We start from the raw sequence: 19,737 nt of genomic DNA on the forward strand, positions 1-19,737 counted from the left end.
AAATGCGGAATCTTAGGCTGGTGTAGAGATGCTCTTTTTAAAAATGGACTAAAGGTCATTTAGTGCAGAAGACACCCTGGAGACTGATGATGTCATCTAAAGGGCCCGCAAACTTCTGTGCATGAGCAATCTCAACAGCAGGATAAAACCTCCATGTGAAGAAGCCCCATGCTTAAATACCTACAAACCAACAATCATATCAAAAAGGGAACAATTTCTGAGAAAATGGGATGGGTTCAGACTAAATCATGCTTAGAGTAGACCCATTGAAATCAATGAGACGTACGTTAGTTCACTCACATCCCACTGATTTCAGTGAGTCTGCTGCAAGTATGACTAAAAAACCCAATTCTTTACATGTCTTCTCAGAAGTAAGAAGAAGTAAGTATTGAGCTCAACAGGGCTTACTCCCAGGTAATGGGACTTGCAACCTAAGTCTGGATCCAAGTTATTTTGGCTAAAATATATAAATTACTCCCAAATTACGACTCCAAAATAGAGTAAGTAAAGAAGTTTATGATAAAATGGGCAAAGACATAGTACATAATATTCCTCTGCAAGTTTGGGAAAATGTATGACCTACCAATCATAATTTCTCTTTCAATTCACCCATGAGAGAGAGAGAGAACTGTTTTAAAATAGTGACTACGTGCTATGTAACCCCGTTTATTATCTATAAAATAAATAATTTTTATAACCCAGCCTGTTAGAAATGCCATAAGAAATGTGAATATCATTTTCATCTATGGTGGAGGTGTCTTTTAGTGAATAGATTTGGGAGGTGTGTTTTTTTTTTAATATTCTGCTCCCTTAGATCAATTTCTTTTTAATTGACCTATACAAAGAAGCAAATTTGATCTAAAGTAATTTCATGATAAATTATTGCAGCAGTCAGGATATTATATGCAAAATATTGGAGACAACCCTTTGTACCTTCTTTGAGAGAGTGTTTGGGAGGAATGGGGGGGTTCACACTAATGCCAGAATGAACCAGCTGTATAAGAGTGAGAGCAAAGACACAACTTTGAGATTCTGCCTTTTGTTAATTGTTTCATTAATCATTTGCTTCCGAAGGCTGACGTTTGCTTTACCTTGTTACAATGTGGGTGGTTTAAAAAAAACAAGCCAATTGTAATTATTGTCGCTCCAATAAAGATTTTAAAGAAGAAGAAAAGAGAAGACCCCCAAATCAAATGTACATTTTAACCAGTGTCGGTATTGCACCTCCGTTACAGAACCAGGAAATGCAAATCAATCAATCAATCCACTTAACCATAAACAGCCTAGGTCACTGCAAACCCCATTCATAAATTAGGAATTTAAGGCATTGCCCATTACACGGAAATTCCCCTATAAATACCCCTAATGGTGAAGGGAACCTTTCACATCTCTTTTGGACAAAGCAGCTGCTAAATCTCTCCTCCTGTTCGTCTTCTATTCTCGTCATCAGGCAACTTCTAAAAAGTGGGAGGAGATCCGAAGCTCGGTTCCCGGGTCGTAGAAGAATGAACTCGGCACGAAGTAAGTAGAACTTTGGTCAGTTCCGTCTTGTCGCCGCCGAGTCCGAGAGAGGGCTGGTAAGTTTCACGCCGACTGCTCCTTCGCAGGGCGGGTTTTCTGGCTGCTTTGGGACAAGCGCGCACCTGGATTTCTTTATGGGTACGGCAGAGAGGTCTGTTTTTCTTATCCGCTGCTGAAAGCCCGCCTCATAAACGTGTCGTGGAAAGGCAGGGAGAGTTTTCCGGTTAAATAGAGGGATCTATTTTCTGTTCTCTCAAACCGAGTAGCAAAAAAAAACACAGGCTTTATCGTGGAAAGACAGGGCGGGTCGAGATAACCATCTCTCCTGACTGGTGTTAAGGATTTAAGAGCAGTGAACGATGGTCCCGTTCGTTTGTTTAGTTTTTCTGAGCAAGGTGCTAGTCCCTGTCAGTTTAAACGCGTGGGTAGGGAAAACGTTCTTCGTTCGGAATTCCCAGCCTTCGTACGCCACACAAGCCGGGGTAGAAAAGCGCGTTCCTTCGGGGCCACGTACTCTGCGGTATGTCCTTTCTCCAAACGAGCTCGGAGAGGCTTGGGGACACTTTGCCGGTGCGTATCTACTCCGCAGTAAGCCGCACGGAGGTCAAACGGGGCTTTCTCCCAGGGTACCGGATTGCAGCCTCACCGCAAGGCGGAGACCATTAGACGGGCCTGCCCAAGGCAAGCGAGAGCCAGCACAACCACTCCCTTAACCTCTGGGGCTTACTGCCGCGTGATAGGGACGCCGCTGAAGGAGGTCTCTCACAGGTCTACTTGGGAGTAAGCCCCATTGAGTCCAACGAGGCTTCCACCCAGGTGAGTATCTAAGGGTGCAATCCTACGCACGTTGAGACAGGGGAAAAAAGTCCTCCAGCACCCAGCATCCCCCAACCGACATGGCTGGCGAGGGACTGCTGGGGATGGTAAGGTTTTTCTTCTGTCCAAACATGGATAGGATCGCGCCCTAAGCCCCCTCGACGATCGTTGCTCCGGTATATTTGCCAGGGTCCTGAAGCACTCGCGTTCTCATTGACCCTCAGGCCGGGTGGGCTCGATCCCACGCACGTTCCGGCGCTTTTCGCTCCCCTTCTTCCCCCCCCCCCCCCGCCGTTCGAGGATACCCAGATGCGCGTAGCTCCCAAGGGCGGCGACGGTGCGCGCCTGGAAGGGCGCTGCGCGGCGGGCTCGCTTCGCGAGAGTGGGACGCGCCTCCGCTCTTCGGACAGGGGAGGGGTCCTCGCTGTCGGATCCCGTTGATTTCCCCGAAGTTGGAATTCCCGGCCACGAGGCGGGACAGTCTGTGCCTACATCGCCCCAGAGAGCTGCCTGGAGAGGAGATCCTACAGCCCTGGGGGCAACTTAGTCCGGGGCAGGGCCGGATGCTCCCGATCTCGGAAGCTAAGCAGGGTCAGCCCCGGTTAGAACCTGGATGGGACACTGCCTGGGAATCGGGCTTCCTGCGTTGAGCAGGGGGTTGGACTCGATGGTCTTGCAGGCCCCTTCCCACCCTATGATTCTAGGATGTCTCTCATCCGATCTCGGAAGCTAAGCAGGGTCAGCCCCGGTTAGAACTTGGATGGGACACTGCCTGGGAATCGGGCTTCCTGCGTTGAGCACGGGGTTGGACTCGATGGTCTTGCAGGCCCCTTCCCACCCTATGATTCTAGGATGTCTCTCATCCGATCTCGGAAGCTAAGCAGGGTCAGCCCCGGTTAGAACTTGGATGGGACACTGCCTGGGAATCGGGCTTCCTGCGTTGAGTACGGGGTTGGACTTGATGGTCTTGCAGGCCCCTTCCCACCCTATGATTCTAGGATGTCTCTCATCCGATCTCGGAAGCTAAGCAGGGTCAGCCCCGGTTAGAACTTGGATGGGACACCGCCTGGGAATCGGGCTTCCTGCGATGAGCAGGGGGTTGGACTCGATGGTCTTGCAGGCCCCTTCCCACCCTATGATTCTAGGATGTCTCTCATCCGATCTCGGAAGCTAAGCAGCGTCAGCCCCGGTTAGAACTTGGATGGGACACCGCCTGGGAATCGGGCTTCCTGCGATGAGCAGGGGGTTGGACTCGATGGTCTTGCAGGCCCCTTCCCACCCTATGATTCTATGAGCTGGCCCTCAACATTGAACGTGTTCCTCCACCCCACACCCCCCATGTCTATCTGTGAATCTGTCTCCCGCAACTTGGAATGAGTTCTTCCCTTTATAGACTCGACTTTCATAGTGTCTGAGAAGTCCTGTGCAGATTTGGGAGCAACTGGACACAGAGCATCTGGATGTGGGGGGTGGGGGCATTAGTACATCTGACTTGTCCCACCTGAAAGCGGGGATCCTTGTGTGAGAATGTTGTAGCTCACTAGAAGCGAAAAGGGAGCCGCTTGGTCAGTCATGTGTGGCGGTGTGCTTCTACCACGCAGGGGTGGGGAACCTCTTTCCGAGGGTGGGCTGGATTCAGTCTTGGAGCAACTCTCTGGGGCTGCCTTCCAGGGGTGGGCCGGGTGACGGCAAAGGGGGCATGGCCAAAAATACAAAAGATACCAGGGTATTGCAGCTTAACGCTCTTCCTGCCAGCAGCTAAGCCTTAGGAGAGGCATTTTGACCTATTAGGATAGAAGGGAAGCTGCACAAAAGCCAGGACACCACCAAAGGAGTGGTGGCTGGGGGGAGGCAGGGGAAGGGGGCGTGGCCATCTGGTGAATCCCAGGAGGGCCAGATTTGGCCCCCAGAACTGAGGTTCCTCACCCCTGATGTAAAGGGAAGTGCTGCCCCCCCTGAGCTTTCCTCAAAGGTGTCCCTTCCATTGTAACATTGTAAGATCTGACCCGTGGGGTGCGTTGCACTGGGCAGCCCCCTTGTACAAGCCCATTGACCGAATGGCAGTCACGTTATAGTTCAGTTAATATAAATGAAGTTGTTCCTATGTTGTTTGTTCTTATGGGTAGGATTCAGGCTTGATCATGCTTGGAGCTGACCCATCAATGGATCTGCTCAAAGTATATCTAATTCTGGATCCAACCCATGCTTTTTGAGGCTTTGCCTTAAAAGGTGGGATAGAAATAAACATAGAATACACAGAATAATAAGCAGAACTTCCAGGGGGCTGGACCTAATATCAGTTAGCACCAGTGGATAGTTCAGTGCTCCAGCATGGCTGGAGCAGGTCTCTGTTGATGGGGCAGGCTAATTATTTTTAAGTTTTTGGTTTGACTATTATTTTTTTAAAAGTCACTATTCTCTTTCTGCTCCCAGGTGGTATTCTTTCTCTGATCAGTGTCGTGCTGTGGTCGTGGTTCTGCTCAGCTGTACCCCTGACAGAGTTTTCTGGGGACCTGGGATTCCAGCAGTTTATCCAGAAAAACCGGGAATTTGTCTTCAAGATCAAGAGTGATGTCACTGCACTGAAGAATCTTGTGGTGAGTTGCAGGCAAAGGAGCACGTGTTGGACAAAGGCTGCTGCAGAGAAGGGCAGACCGTTTGTCTGGAGTGGTTCTAAGGCTGCAACTTCTGCAGACTTGGGAATAAGCTCCCTTGAACTTGCTTCTGAATTAAACGTGCATAAGATTGGGCTGTGCATAAATTCCCTAGGTGGCTACAGAAGAAGGAAGCGACGCCTACTGCTTTCCTGGAAGCAACCTGGGGTAATGGTGGGTGCCATCTGCACCACGCAACCCCCTCACTGACCCACGCAACCCCCTCACTTTCGCAAGGAATAAAGCAGAGTAAAATATATAGCTGGCCAGATGTGGCATTTTCTGGTTCCCCTCCATTGTTGTGAAGTTTTAACTGTCTCTGTCTTGCCCGACTCCTGTCCAAATTAAGCTAAACTGGAATGAAACACAAATTGATTATTTTTTATGAAAATGTTTCTTTGTGCTGCCCTTCAGTTTCACAAATGCTTCAGAACAGCTCATGGAATCATAAAACATATATGAAAGATGCTAACGTGACATAGCAGAGCGTCAAAGCCACTGAAAATGATGAAACCAGTAGGTTGGGTGAGCCTCCATGGACAGGCTATCTCACCTGCAGGTTGCCACAGCTGAGAAGGACTTTTCTTGAGTCACCACCTGCCAAACTTCAGATGGTAGTGGGACTTGGAGAAGAGCCTGTGACTAGCATGACAGCAGTCTCATGGAGGAGGAGGTAGTCCTTGAGATGCCCCAGTCCCAAGCCTTCGGGCTTTTAAAAGTGAGCGCCAGCGTTTCAAAGTCTGCTCAATAAGGCAGGTGTCCTGTTCAAGAATGGACCAGATGCTTCATTTAGCCAGGTTAGTAGCTTAGCAGCTGTGTTCTGCAGCTTCTGAACAAAACCAACCCAAAGCATAATGCACTGTAGTCTAATTGGGTGACCAGAGAATAACTGTGGCCAGGCTATTTTACCTGCCATGTTGGGCTCTCCCACACTGGAGGCATTCAAAATCAAGACAAGGCTGGACAGCCATCTGGCAGGGATGCTCTGACCTGGATTCCTGCATTGAGCAGGGGGTTGGACTCGATGGCCTTGTAGGCTCCTTCCAGCCCTACTATTCTATGATTCTATCTTTGTTGAAGAGGGTCATAGCTGGCACGCCAGTCTTAGCTTTGGGGTCACAAAAGCCGCACAAGCCTCCAATGCTAGTGCTGGTTCTATGGGCACATATACCCCAAACCATGCATCTGATGCTGAGTTTAAGGGACGTGCAACCCCATCCAGAGCTGGTTGAGAATCACCTTCCCAGACACAGGAACCACCTACCAGTAGAGCCTCTGCCATGTCAGGACTGAGCTTGAGTTTATTGGCCCTCATCTAGTCCCTCTTAATCCCAGTTACCAATTCAGCACTTCACTGCCTCACCTGAACTGGATGAAAAGGGGAAGCAGAATAAGGTTCATTAGTGTACTTATGGCACCTCACTCCAGATCTTGAGATGACCTCATGCAGATGGTTAAAAAAACACACAAAAAGAACAATTAAGGATTTTGAGAAGCAGCTTAAATACTAATTACGGTGTAAGCATAGACTCTAGTCCATGAGTGCCATAATAAATGTGTTGGTCTTTATGATGTTACAAGACTCTTCAGATTGGTTCCAAATTTAGCCATACTTGGAGCAGACCCACTGAAATCAGTGGGGCTTAAGTTAATCACTACTAACTTAGGTGTAGTTGATTTCAGTGGGTTTACTCTTGGTACGACTAGATCTGGATCCAACCCTCTGTTTTTCTGCAACAGACTAATATGGCTACCCCTCTGGAAGTTGTTACCATGGGGGTACAAGAGGGAAACTCATGAGACCCTGTAGCATAAAAACCACAGGGCTGAATGGTGGTTGCCCAGACCATCTCCTGAAATACTCTGTCCTGGTAGGAATGTAAATACTGAAAGCCAGTAACACCAGTCTCCAACTCAGGTGGCCTATCCAGAAGGTTGCCAAAGCTAATGGTATCCAAAACCTGCTAAGAGGTCCAGGAGACCAACTCTCAGTATTCATAGCCTACTTGCACAACTTTAAAATGTGTCGACTCTTTGAGGCACGCGTGGTGTATCCCAAGGGACAAATAACAGTTGGAGATCATTCCAATATAGGGTTAGAACAGTCCTAAAAAACCCTCCATCCTCCTAAGTTATCCTGTAATAACATTTCCCCAGTAACAACTGAGAAAACAATTATATCCTGAAAAGTACTTCTATGCCACTCTGGACCATGTGCCTTGGCAAGGTCAAGTTAAAATAACTTATTCCCATCAGGCTGAGTTCTCAGATAAACAAAATAGTTGGCAAGTCATTCTGACTGGGGACTCCCTTTCCAGCATTTCTTATAAATTACAGCATGCCCTTCCAAGGAGTCTTAACCCCATACGGAGTGGATCTTTCTTTCCTAGCACTGTGAACTCAGTCAACGCCCCATTTTTAATCTGCACAAATGCATTAGTCTCACATTTCCCAGCATCTGCGAGGTTGTGCCAACCTGGAAAGGTCATCACTCGGTGACAAAAGGAGAAAATGTGTTTGCTAAACCTTTGCTTAATTGTTTGTATTCTCCTTAGCTTCCTCCTGGGGCCCAGTTTGTCCAGATCTGTCATATTAAAATGAACTGCATTTCCTCCTGCTCCTATCCAAGCTTCACTTAAATCGGAGGAAAAAAACACACTGCGACGCAAGCCACAGCTTGCTCCTCCTTCGCAACCTCTGAACTAGAATCAAATTCTGTAGTCTGTCTGGATTGTGCGGGTCAATCAAGGGGTGGCGGTGGATAAGTATTGGTGCCTTGTAGTGAACAGGGAGGATATGTAAGCAAGGAACTATGAATTCAGTGCTTAAAAATCTGACTTCTAGTGATGTTAAGGCTCCGCTCACAAAATGTGCCTCTGCCTGATTTGGGGGAACCCCCCACACTAGCTTTCACCCCATTCAGCAAGGTCCCCCAACTTTGTGTAGCATTTTCAGGGGGCTTGAGGGGCTGCTGTGGGCAGCATTGGGTGGGAAGATTGCTTGTGCCAGCCCAGTTGCCCACGCCTAAATCTGGATCCAATAATTCTTTGCCCTGACAATCCAAATTCCGTAGCCAGAAAGCTAAATCCTGCAACCGATATAAACTCTTGAAATGGAATAAACTTGCGTTAGTGCAGCATAATTCTGGTGTTAAGTCATCAGGAAGGCAAGGAGCTATGCATGGTGCTAGACCACTGGAAATAGTATTAATCAGTCCTCTCTGGCTTCTGAGATTTCAGTAGGCATTGCCCACCTTAAAGCAACACTTCCTGTCATGAGGACTAGGAAACTGGTAGCTGGTGTTTTTGCATTGCATAGACAGAGCCAGTCACTTGGCAAACACTTCTTCATTATGAACCCCTAGTTCCAGTGGAGGGTACTAAATAAGCGGGGGTGGATAGGTTCTGGGAAGGGTGCAGTGCTCTGTGTTAACAGAAAATGCAAAAATCTCATCTGCTCATCTGACTGGGGCATGCTGGGAGTTGTAGGACTTTTTTCTGTCTAAACATGCAGAGGATTATGCCCTTAAAGTATTGTAGAAGGTGCATAGTTGGGGTGGAGGAGATAATTTGTGGATTACTACTGGTGGAGGGAAGTAAGCTATATATACTGTACCAAGGAACGGTCTGTCCGGACTACATTTCCTTATTTCTCCCCACCCACAGCATAAAGACTTCAAGCTTGGCGGTGATGAGGAGCTGCTGCTGGTGCAGGGCATCTTGGGTATTGAGCAAGTCGATTTCTCCCATTGCCCGAAAGACCCCTGTGACACAGTGAGTAGCAGCCGCCATCCCTTTACACCAGAGGTGCAGAACTTTAGGCCCGGGGGCCCATTCTGGCCTGCTGGGCCCCCCTTACCCTGGCCCCACCACTTTTCTCCAACGGTTTGGTTTCCCGGCTTCTGTGCCGCTTTTTTCCTCGTGCTAAAAGGTTGAAATGACTCTCCTAAAGCTGAGTTACTTAAAGAGATTTAAGCTGCAACATGCTGGTATTTTCAGCCCCGCCCCTTTGCCTTTGGCCATGCCCCCTTTGCCTTCAGTCCCACCCATCACAGGAATGCCACCCCCAAGACCCCCTCCAAAGTGAAATTCATCCCTCGGGCTGAAAGAGGTTCTGCACCCCTGATTTATACACGAAGGTTATTTTTCCCATTACCCCCAAAGTTCCAGGGTAACCATTTCCAAGGTAACCCTCCCTTGTATGGAGAGACTCTCCAGCCGTTGTAATAGCTGTTTACAAATAGTACCAGTACAGGACGGCAAGCAAGCGGAAACCAAGCAGTGCTAGTCCCAAGCCAGCAACTGTGCCCCCCCCCCCCCCAGCTGACTTCCAAAACTGCTGCCTTTGGACTGGCACACTGCAGAAACCCTCTTGCCAGACTCTTCTTTTTTTCATCTCCTTCCCATGCTAACTTTCACACCCACAATGACAAGAGATTGCGAGCTGCATGTTAGGTTCTGGGAACATCAGCTGACCATCCTTGCTCATTCAGCAGATATCTTTTAGCGATAAAGCTATGCAATACCCTACTGAATTCAGGCATTCAAAGACAAAATAATGGCACAGCTGTAACATTAATAATGGCCAGTCCAGTTAGGTTCCTCTACTGCTGGTCATTTTAAACTTCAAAGGTGTGCTCCCCCCTCACATACATCATAGACTCATAGAATAGTAGGGTTGGAAGGGGCCTACAAGGCCATCGAATCCAACCCCCTGCTCAATGCAGGAATCCAAGTCAGAGCATCCCTGACAGGTGGCTGTCCAGCCTCGTCTTGAATGCCTCCAGTGTGGGAGAGCCCCCCCATCTCCCTAAGTCATGGGTTCCATTGTCGTATTGCTCTAACAGTCAGGAAGTTTTTCCTGATGTTCAGCCGGAATCTGGCTTCCTGTGACTTGAGCCCATTATTCCATGTCCTGCACTCTGGGATGATCGAGAAGAGATCCTGGCCTTCCTCTCTGTGATGACCTTTCAAGTCCTTGAAGAGCTCTATCATCTCTCCCCTCAGTCTTCTCTTCTCAAGGCTAAACAGGCCCAGTTCTTTCAGTCTCTCTTCATAGGGCTTTGTTTCCAGTCCCCTGATCATGCACACGCCCCTACTGAAGAATTGCACAGTGCAGTTTTAGTGTGTGTGTGTGTGTGTGTGTGTCTACCTGGGGGTGGGTTGTCCAGTGCAATGCCCCCAAAAGCATTGCACGAGACCCCTTGATAAGAGTGTCATTTACATGTTGGGAACTGGTGGCCATTGGGCCAAATCCAGTCCCAGATCTCTTTACCTTCTCCCCACCTCCACCCACTGCAAATCTCCAAGGCAGGTGGATGTCCAGCAACTGTGGCAATAGGCTGTGGCAGCCGCTTATTTGGTGCAGGGGGGGACCATGGTGCTTTGGCATGCCACGCCTCTCCTCTCCATCAGCAGAAGCACCACTGCTGGCCAGGAGCTTAACAAGATGGAGCAGGAGCAAAGGCAACCATTGATCTTTGGCTACATGGGTCCCTTGGGGTTGAACACACACATCACAGCTCCACGTTATGGGCGCTTTTAAAACTGTCCCCAGGCTGTAGCAGGGCAAACCCACCCACCTTCCCAAACAGATGCCATGCTCTTGCTAGCTGGCCAGTCACAGACTCTCAGCCCAACCTACCTCACAGGGTTGTTGTTGTTGTGAGGATACAGCGGAGAGGAGGAGGATAATGTAAGCCATCTTGGGTTCCTTGCAAGAGGAAAAAAGGTGGGATATAAATGCAATAATAAAATAAAAAACATAAGTGCACCTTATTGCAAATTATTGGGTCTTGCTTCCCTGAAAATTATTGGGTCTTGCTTGCTCCCCTACCAATAGGTGCGTCACAGTAAAAGCTGGGATGGGATTGGGGCGGGGAGAGGATCTCAGGTTCTGTTTTTGCAAGCCTTCATTCACATCCAAAAAGCTTTGGTTATATCAGGCAGTTTCCTGAGCACCCAGCTTAGCTGCTAAAAGCAGGCTTCTTGGTAGCTGAACTGAATGAAAACAAATCATTTGTTTCCCTGACTTTTAAATCCTGGCTCAGCACTTTTGAAAGTTAAGCAATGAGTGAGCAAGGTAAAGGTGAAAAGAATTTGAGTGGATAAGGTGAGGTATGTAAACAGAAGAGCTTTGTCATGAGGCAGGAAGGATCTGGATCTGCCTTTGCCTTTTCTACCTTGCTCTGGTTACAAGGGGTGGGGTGGGAACAAAACTTTAGAAGACTATAATATCTAAGGGTTCATCTAACAGGGCCAAAAACTAGGAGCTTCCCTTTTTCCAGAGGGACAGCTGTGATAGCTGGTAGCAGCAAAAACACCTTTAAAGCAATGGTGCAGTTAGGTAATCTCAGACTCAGCGGTCTTGCATTCCAAATTTGGTAAGGCAGCCCTGCTGAGAGTCCTCATTCTGCTCTGTGAGGCCCTCAACCTCTGCCCCAAAGTCGTGCTCCGATGATTCCACTGCTTTAAAGACTATCATGGAATACACTTTTATGGACTAGAGCCCATCGGATGCGTTTGATGAAGTGAACTCTGAAGCCTTACTATGTTAATTGATATTTTAGGTTGACCTAATATAAACCTATTTATCAACTAGGAACGACTTTTTAACTGGGCAGCTGACTTGTAGTGATTACCTTTTTGGAAGTACTTAAGCCAGTCGCTGGTGGTAGGGGGCTCCATCGCCCTATTCAGGTGTGCAAGGGGACAAGTGAGGGCTTAACCTGGAGAGGGGCAAGGGGTGTACACACAGCTCTTCCCCAGTGCCCCTGCTGGCACGGGCTCCCCTTCAGGCCTCCTTGTGTTCAGTGCTTAGGTCGGAGGGGGACTTCCAAGTGTGTTTGTCTGAGTGCCTCCCCGCAACCATTATAGCCCAATTCAGAACTACCCGCTGAATGAACGGAGGTCTGAAATGGAGCCAGTGCCAGAGGGGGGCTTGCATACGTGCCTCATCTCTTTCCACCCCCCAGTTTTAGGTCCTCACACAGTTGCTTGGTCACCTGAATAAGGCTTCTCATAGAAGGGAATGCCTCTTCCAAAGCGAATCCCTCTGTGGCACATGTATACCTTCCGTTAAGAACTAGTTTTACTCCTATGCTTGTGTAATTTATTCATTTAACATATTTCTTGGCCACCTTTCAGGGCAGAAGCCCTCCCAAGGCAGCTAACAGCGATAAAATACATAAATCGAGTGTGTACGATGGCTGTCACCAGATTAAAACTACCCTACCCCACTTTAAGGACAGGAAGGCCTGGCGTGCTATGGTCCATGGGGTCATGAAGAGTCGGACACGACTGAACGACTGAACAACAACAACAACAACAACCCCACTTTAAGGCTGACTTTTAAAAGATGTTAGGGCTCAAATATGTCTAACCTAAAAGCCCCCATCCATTCATTCCAGAGGCCGGTCATAAGTAATGAGTAGCGAAGGAATAAGACTCAACACATGTTCAAATGCTACCTCTCGTGTGTCCCTTGGCCTAATCCTAGCAATCAAAATGTGCTCTGAGGCTGGGCCTTGGTCTAAACTGGCATTTGTGAAGCTTTGCCTTATTTCCAGCGGATGTTTGACCATACCGTCAACATTGCAGTCACTTGTACTCCGACTCTCGAGGGGAGAGGAATATTACCAAATAGCTAAATACAACTGATAACAGTGTGCAAAGAAATTTCCCCTTCATGCATTTTCCCAGCAAATACTTCTTAACCTAGCTACTAACAGCCTAAAAAGTGGGTGCAGGGAGAACTGAGGAGATCCTTTAATCCACACCTGTCCAAACTGAGCCCCTGAGATATTGCATCCTAGGTACTAAGTGTGGTTGGTTAACTACTCATCCATTAACTCAGTTGCACTGTGTGTGTGTGTGAGACAGACAGAGACAGAGGCGAATGGTTTGAGAGATATTGCTTTCCATGGTATATTGCATGCGTCCGCACGCTCACATACACACACTCACACTCTTTTCTTACGGTCATCATCTCTGGTCAAAGTTGTGGTGTTTTTGAAACAACAAAAGCCTGTTCAGCGGACAAAGTGGGATATATGTATGTTAGCTGTCCTAGGAATTTTACAGAAGTGTGGAATATTAAAGCCCTAAATAAATATATTAAGTAATCCCTCTTTCAAACCATTAACACTCTGGAAAGAGGGAACACTCTGATCTCCAACCTAAATAACCCCCAAACTGGAGAAAAGTAAGTGTGTGTGTGTGTGTGTGTGCGTGTGTTCTAGCCAGATAACAAATTAACCTTTCTTCCTTCCCCTTTTAAATTTTTTTCTTGCAGGAAGGTTGCTTTAACCAGATACAGGCAGGCCTCCACACCTACAATGTCTATCTCTCGTACATTGGCCAGATCCTACCAAGATACGCTCGCCAAGTGGCCTCTCTCCAGCTGGACAGCTCAAACCTGTCCACCAACATCCAACACCAGGTGAGAAGCTGTCCTACAACTTGCTCAGATTGGGATGGGAAGTGGCTGAACAGATGGTGAACGTGTCATGAGTAATGAGGCAAAGTGGAGAGACTCTGGATCTAGTTAGGGAACAGGAAGTGTTGGGGCAGGAAGTCTGGAGGAGTGGCTTTTTCTTAAAGCAGCTTGCTAAGAACAGACTTGTATAGGCACGCCTATGCTGAGTTACACCCTAGCATCTGGTTAGGCCTCATCTGGAGTCCTGTGTCCAGTTTTGGGCGCCACACTTTAAGAAGGATGCAGACACGCTGGAGAGGGTTCAGAGGAGGCCAACAAGGATGATCAGGGGACTGGAAACAAAACCCTGTGAGGAGAGACTGAAAGAACTGGGCATGTTTAGCTTTGAGAAGAGAAGACTGAGGGGAGATAGGATAGCGCTGTTCAAGGACTTGAAAGGCTGCCACAGAGAGGAAGGCCAGGATCTCTTCTCCATCACCCCAGAGTGCAGGACACGGAATAATGGGCTCAAGTTACAGGAAGCCAGATTCTGGCTGAACATCAGGAGAAACATCCTGACTGAGCAATACGACAAGGGAACTGGTTCCCTAGGGAGGTGGTGGGCTCTCCCACACTGGAGGCATTCAAGACGAGGTTGAACAGCCATTTGTCAGGGATGCTTTGACTTAGACTCCTGCATTGAGCAGGGGGCTGGACTCGATGGTCTTATAGGCCCCTTCCAACCCTACTGTTCTATGATTCTATGATCTCCTGCCATGGCACAGGAAACCCATAGGTCAAAGAAACAGGGTGCAACTTTTAAAGAATAATAAAATAAACACCAAATGCTCAGTTTGCATGTGGTGGTGGCAATGCTGGCTGCAGTACTTTCCCATAAAAGGAACTCCCATAAAGTTAATTTAGCATGAGAATATGGATCAAACTGCAGCTGACGAGGCATCACATTCCAAATCTCTATCCCTTAAATTGTTAGTGGAGCCATTCCTTTCTTCTTAATGTAACTAGATCTTAACACCATCCAGCCAAAAAGAGGTGCCAAATGCTTTGATTCCAAAACAACTTATGGAGGAGTATTAAAAGAAAAGGTTGTTTTCCAATCGTTAGTGCGGGTTAACAAATAAGCTTTATGATATAAATTAATATCTGGAAAATTATATCCCCCATCCTTAATTGACAACTGCATCCTCTAGAGTGAAATTGCTGCGTAAAGTTTTTGAAAATATGTTTGTGGACTGTATAAAGGAATGCTACTCAATACACAAATTACCCGTGGCAGGACATTCATCTTAAATATGTTAATCTTGCCCCAAGTACTTAAATTAAATAATGCCCATCTTTCCAAGTGAAGAGATATTTCTTCCAGTAATACATTTATGTTCAGTTAACTCTAGGCACCAATATACCAAGATACTTAATCACTTCTGGGCACCAATGAAATGTCCTTTTAGTAACTACTTTGAGTGTCTTGATACTACCTACAGGATTTTGACCAATTAATAGTATAACCTGAAAGTATACCAACAGTATCAATTAATCTTATTAACTTTGGTATAGAAGACTCTAACCTACTGATGAATAACAAGAAGTCATCAGCATATAAAGCTGTTTTATATTCAACCTGCTCATGCACAAAACCATAAATGTCTCTATTCTGCCTAAGTGCCCATGCGAAGGATACCAAGCACAAATCAAATATCAAGGGAGACAGAAGACAGTCCTAGCTTGTGCCGTGCTTCAGTCCAAAGCAACTCGAAGGAATTCTATTTGTCAACCCTCATGACACATGGGGGGGGGGGAGAGAGAGAGAGAGAGAATTCTAATCCATCTTTATAATTCCTGTGGAAATCCATATTTTTCCAAGGTCACAAATATAAACTGCCAATATAACTTGTGAAACACTTTCTCTGCATTGAGTGAAATAATTGCAACCCAGTCTGTTTTTTAGAATTCAAAGCAATCAGATTTACTGCAAGCCTTAAATTATCTGCTTCCTGTCTCTGGCAAATAAATCCCACTTGATCAGGATGCACTGAAGTATATATCACATGCTGAAGTCTATTAGCCTGAATTGCCGTTAATATTTTAGCATCCACATCAGTTATGGAAATTGGCCTATAATTTGCAGTTGGTATGGTTTTTGCTAGGTTTAGGGATAACTGGCCTATAAGCATCATATAAAGGGACTGGCAATGTTCCTGATTCAAGAGCCTTACAATAAAGACAGAAAAGCTTAGGAGTCAAAAAGTGAGCCTTATACTAGTCTATCTATTCCATCTAGTCCCGGAGCTTTCTCATTCTAACTTTTTTTATTGTAACTGTTCGGGTAACAAAGTGTTTCTTATTAGGACCATTCCTGCTTATGGAAATTAATGGATTGGATCCAGATTTAGTTATGCCTGGAGTAGACCCACTGAAATTGAAACTTCAGTTGAAGTCCCACTGATTTCAGTCGGTCAACTTCTAAGGATGACTAAATCTGGATCCACCCCAGTGATCCGTGATCCATACTCCCCTTCCTTCCATGGAATAGACACTCCTTTGAAACCTCTGTTCTTCTCCCCTTTCCAGTGACTCCCTCACGTTGTGCAAATGTTTATAGTTCCCTATATTACTTCATTTTCTTAAAATAGAAGATCAATATTTAAGGTGTGTTTGACCCCTCTTTAGAGAGCTGTTTATCAAACTTCAACAGTTCTGGGGTTGATAGGTATGGCTAGGTAGGATAAAAGATAAAGTTAAACTTGTTTCCAGCCTTCAGGTAAGATGGGCCGTCCTCAGCCTCCTGTTGTTAAGTTGAACTTTTCTCTTTCTACCCCCCTCCCTTAGATGGAAGAAAGCGGGCTGGCCGTTGTTACCTACCCACAGGCAGAAAACCAGCTTTCCTTTGTGCAAACTCAAAGAGAAATTGGAAGCTACCTTGTTCTCCGCAATCTCCAGAAATTCATGGAAATAACTTTCCGGGCACTAAGGCACTGCAGTGCATAATACAAATAGTAGCATGGAAGATTCTCCCACAAGGAAACATCTGCTGCCCCCTATGAGGGTGCAGTTGGCTGCTCTGTTCTCTAAGATAGATGGAATGAGGGAAGATACTCTCTTCCTGATGGAACTGTTTCAACTGACATAATTCCAGCGTCTTAATTTTCATTATTTATTTTAACTATTTTATTTTAACTATTTTAACTATTTTAATATTTATAAGCCACTCATTGTTGAAAGTGGAATATAATAAAAACTTAAAAAACAACAACACAGTAGTGGAATGCAACATTCCCCATCCGAAAGAGTTCGATAAAAGGGCCAGTATTGTCCTTTGGTAGTGCTCTGCTACTTCCCATCAGTGGGAAATATTTTGGATGATACGCTTGTCACTGAACTAATCTGGCTTTGTATAATCTCAGTCAAACTTTGGTACTGAATCTTACCCCCAAGTTGTGAGGTTCTTCTACATACCTGTTGTAAATTTCCATAAACTTGGCGAAAATGCTCAATGGACGAAACCGAACTTCCTGGGATTTTCTAAACCCTGATATTTTCCTGGAACTCTGTAGCAACTGGTCTTTAATCAAAGAATGTTGGCTTGAGTCTTCCTGTAAATGCTCCAGTAATGATCAACTGATCAACATGTCAAGTACTTGGAACTGGCTCATCTCCAAACATTAAGAAATTACCTCTTAAAATATTTTATAAAATGGCAACTTTGGATATGAGTTTTCTGAAAATGCACTCTGCTTGTGATGGCAACTAAACAGTTGCACAGAAAAAGCTTACTTTAATTGCCAGATGTCTAGTGAAATATCCTTGTGGTTCATTCCTAATGGGTTGTTGTTGGGTGCTTCCAGATAACACTTTTACTGTGCAATCAGCTTGTCTTAATCATGGAATTTTAAGGGCGGGGGTGGGGCAGATGATGTCTTTCATTTATAACCCTCCTGTATTTTCCCAATGCTCCTTCTAGGGAAAAAAAAAAAAATCTATGGAGAGAGCAATCCTTAGAGTGTCCCAGGGAACATAGGATTGTGTGGAGTCCCTCTCCTGAGACCGTAGATCCTGCCTTGGTCTTGAGAGGTGGACACCCCCTTCTCCGCCCCTTCACAGCCACAGCAGAAGGAACCGCACTGGCTTGTTCCCAAGGTCTCAGATGGGGCCTCGGAGGGAGGGAATAGGGGTGTTCTGCGGGGCAGGGAGGGGAGAGGCTGGGATATGAGAAATCCTATGGCCTCTCCAGACCCCGCCCAGATCCCAGCAGTGTGCCTTCTCTGAACGGGCTCAAAGGCCCATCTAGAGGAACATTTTGTAGAAGGAGGACAAAGAGGTGAAAATCACCTCTGTCACTGCTCCTCCCTGCCAACAGCAGCCCAGCAGCACGTTGGCTACTTGGAAGTCTCCAAGCTCAGGAACTTCCTTCTAAGGGGCGTATGTTGCACTCTTAAGTTAGACAAGAGAGGACAGCTGCACAATGCTTTGTTGTGGCTGCTGGGAATCCTCCATCTGGAAGCACCCATTGTTCAGTTTTTTGTGTTTTTATTTATTGGGCTTATTTATTTTTATTTATTTTTTGGCTCCAGATTTAGCCATACTTGGAGCAGACCTATTGAAACCAATGGGACTCAAGTGACTTGAGTCCCATTGATTTTAATGGGTCTACTCGAAGTATGACTAAATCTGAATCCAACACATAGTGCCTAAAAAAAAAAAAAAACCCACTTTGAATTTTAAATTTGGCCTTTACAACTTTAATTTTGTTGGAACTAGGTTAGCTATCACTTATTTAATATTTATACCAGCACTGTCAGATTACATGTGTTATGGAACCTTTGTTTAAAGTGATTATCAAAGACAGTGGGGTCTCGGCAAGCATGCAACAGACACCTGCACCCTTGCTGTGGGCACATATGTTGAGATATGTACAAAGTTAAACTTCTGTTTAATATTTAAACACCAGAGTACTGGCTGTTGGTAGCTGAACGAAACTGCGGGGAGGTGAACAAGGACAGTTTCTACTTCCTACCTCTAGAAATCTCTTGGGCACACTGTGCAGTAAGATTTTGTCATAATTTGTAGTAGACCCAATAAAATGAATGGGACTTAACTTCATCATGATTAACTTAAGTCCTGTTGCTTTCAATTATTAACTTAAAGGCCTATTGCTCTAAGTATAATGAAATCTGGATCTAGTGAATGGACTGCGAGTTTGCATAGGGCTTCTCTCAGGCTTATTAGAACAGGGTCAGTAGATAAGAATTCTGAAACTCTGCCAACATTTGCAGCAATCAACAGATCCATTTACACAGTTTTGGCCCAAAACATTTTACTGCCTGAAGCCAAGCACCAAATGGTGCCCCACCCCTCCTGCTGGGGGCCAACACTTAAAAGTCTTGCTGCATCATTCATATATCAGTTCCAGCCCTCTAAATTATGCTGCTTAGGGTCTGCTCAAGCCCTGGGCAAATTGCCCTCCGGTGGGCCCTCTCCTCAGCTGAAGGGTCCTGGCAAGCTTACCTAGCAGTGGGGGCAGGCCACACCACACTGGTACAAGGTACAAGGTGCCTGGATGCTGCCTGTAAATTTCTCAGAATGGTACTCTGGGAGTTGTATTTCTTAAATAGCTCTTAAAGGGCACAATACATCCACTGCGTGAATAAATAGGGATATTCTGTCTCAAGCTGCTGCATTTTACACAAACCTACAAAAATAACTAGAATACGTGGTCTAAGTGAAAGTTCAACACAGATGTATTTGTACTGTATATTTATACTGTACATCCATGTCCAGTATAAGCCCTGATACTGGGCTTCCTGGATCCATGCTAAGGCAGGAAGTGGATGTTCTGCAAATTGGTCTGATAATTTACTACTGAAAAAGACTTCATGGTTGAAATGTATCTGGCAATTGGCAAACAGCAACATTGCTTTAAAAGCAGATTTATTATTTGATGTTGACATATTGTAATAGTCTCTCAGTACTTTTTGTACATTGTGTATGACTTATTTTGAAGTAATTCATCTCACATTTATCAAGTTTTACATGAATGTACCCTTTGTGATTTTTTGTGTGTTATAACTTCGGGTGTAAAATTTGACAAGTTTTCCTGAGTTGTTCTTGGTTCTAACTGGTCAGGAAACTATTTGTCCTGTTTTTCTTTTCAGTATAAATACACCTCCATCATGGCTAACTTATTTATTACATTTCTATACTGCCTGTTGGCTGAAGCTCTCTGGCCAGTTTATAAGACAAAGCTTAAAACCATGAAATACAATAGCATAGTAAAAGAGGTTGTGTTTTGCTGGAGAGAAACAGTGCTACTCGT

The 19,737-nt window shown here is 45.8% G+C and overlaps 1 protein-coding gene across 1 annotated transcript; it reads left to right on the forward strand.

Annotated features, from left to right (window-relative positions):
- The first annotated feature begins 1,384 nt into the window (after nt 1-1,384).
- CSF3 (colony stimulating factor 3) lies at nt 1,385-17,422 on the forward strand. The gene is made up of 5 exons (XM_084804574.1): nt 1,385-1,521; nt 4,771-4,934; nt 8,657-8,764; nt 13,284-13,430; nt 16,254-17,422. The coding sequence occupies exons 1-5, from the start codon at nt 1,506-1,508 to the stop codon at nt 16,410-16,412; spliced, it is 594 nt and encodes a 197-aa protein (XP_084660700.1). The 5' UTR covers nt 1,385-1,505; the 3' UTR covers nt 16,413-17,422.
- The last annotated feature ends 2,315 nt before the right edge of the window (nt 17,423-19,737 follow it).

This window comes from Heloderma suspectum, chromosome 6, assembly GCF_057233095.1.
Source record: "Heloderma suspectum isolate Gila_16-S chromosome 6, 16-S_ref, whole genome shotgun sequence".
Lineage (NCBI taxonomy): Eukaryota > Metazoa > Chordata > Lepidosauria > Squamata > Helodermatidae > Heloderma > Heloderma suspectum.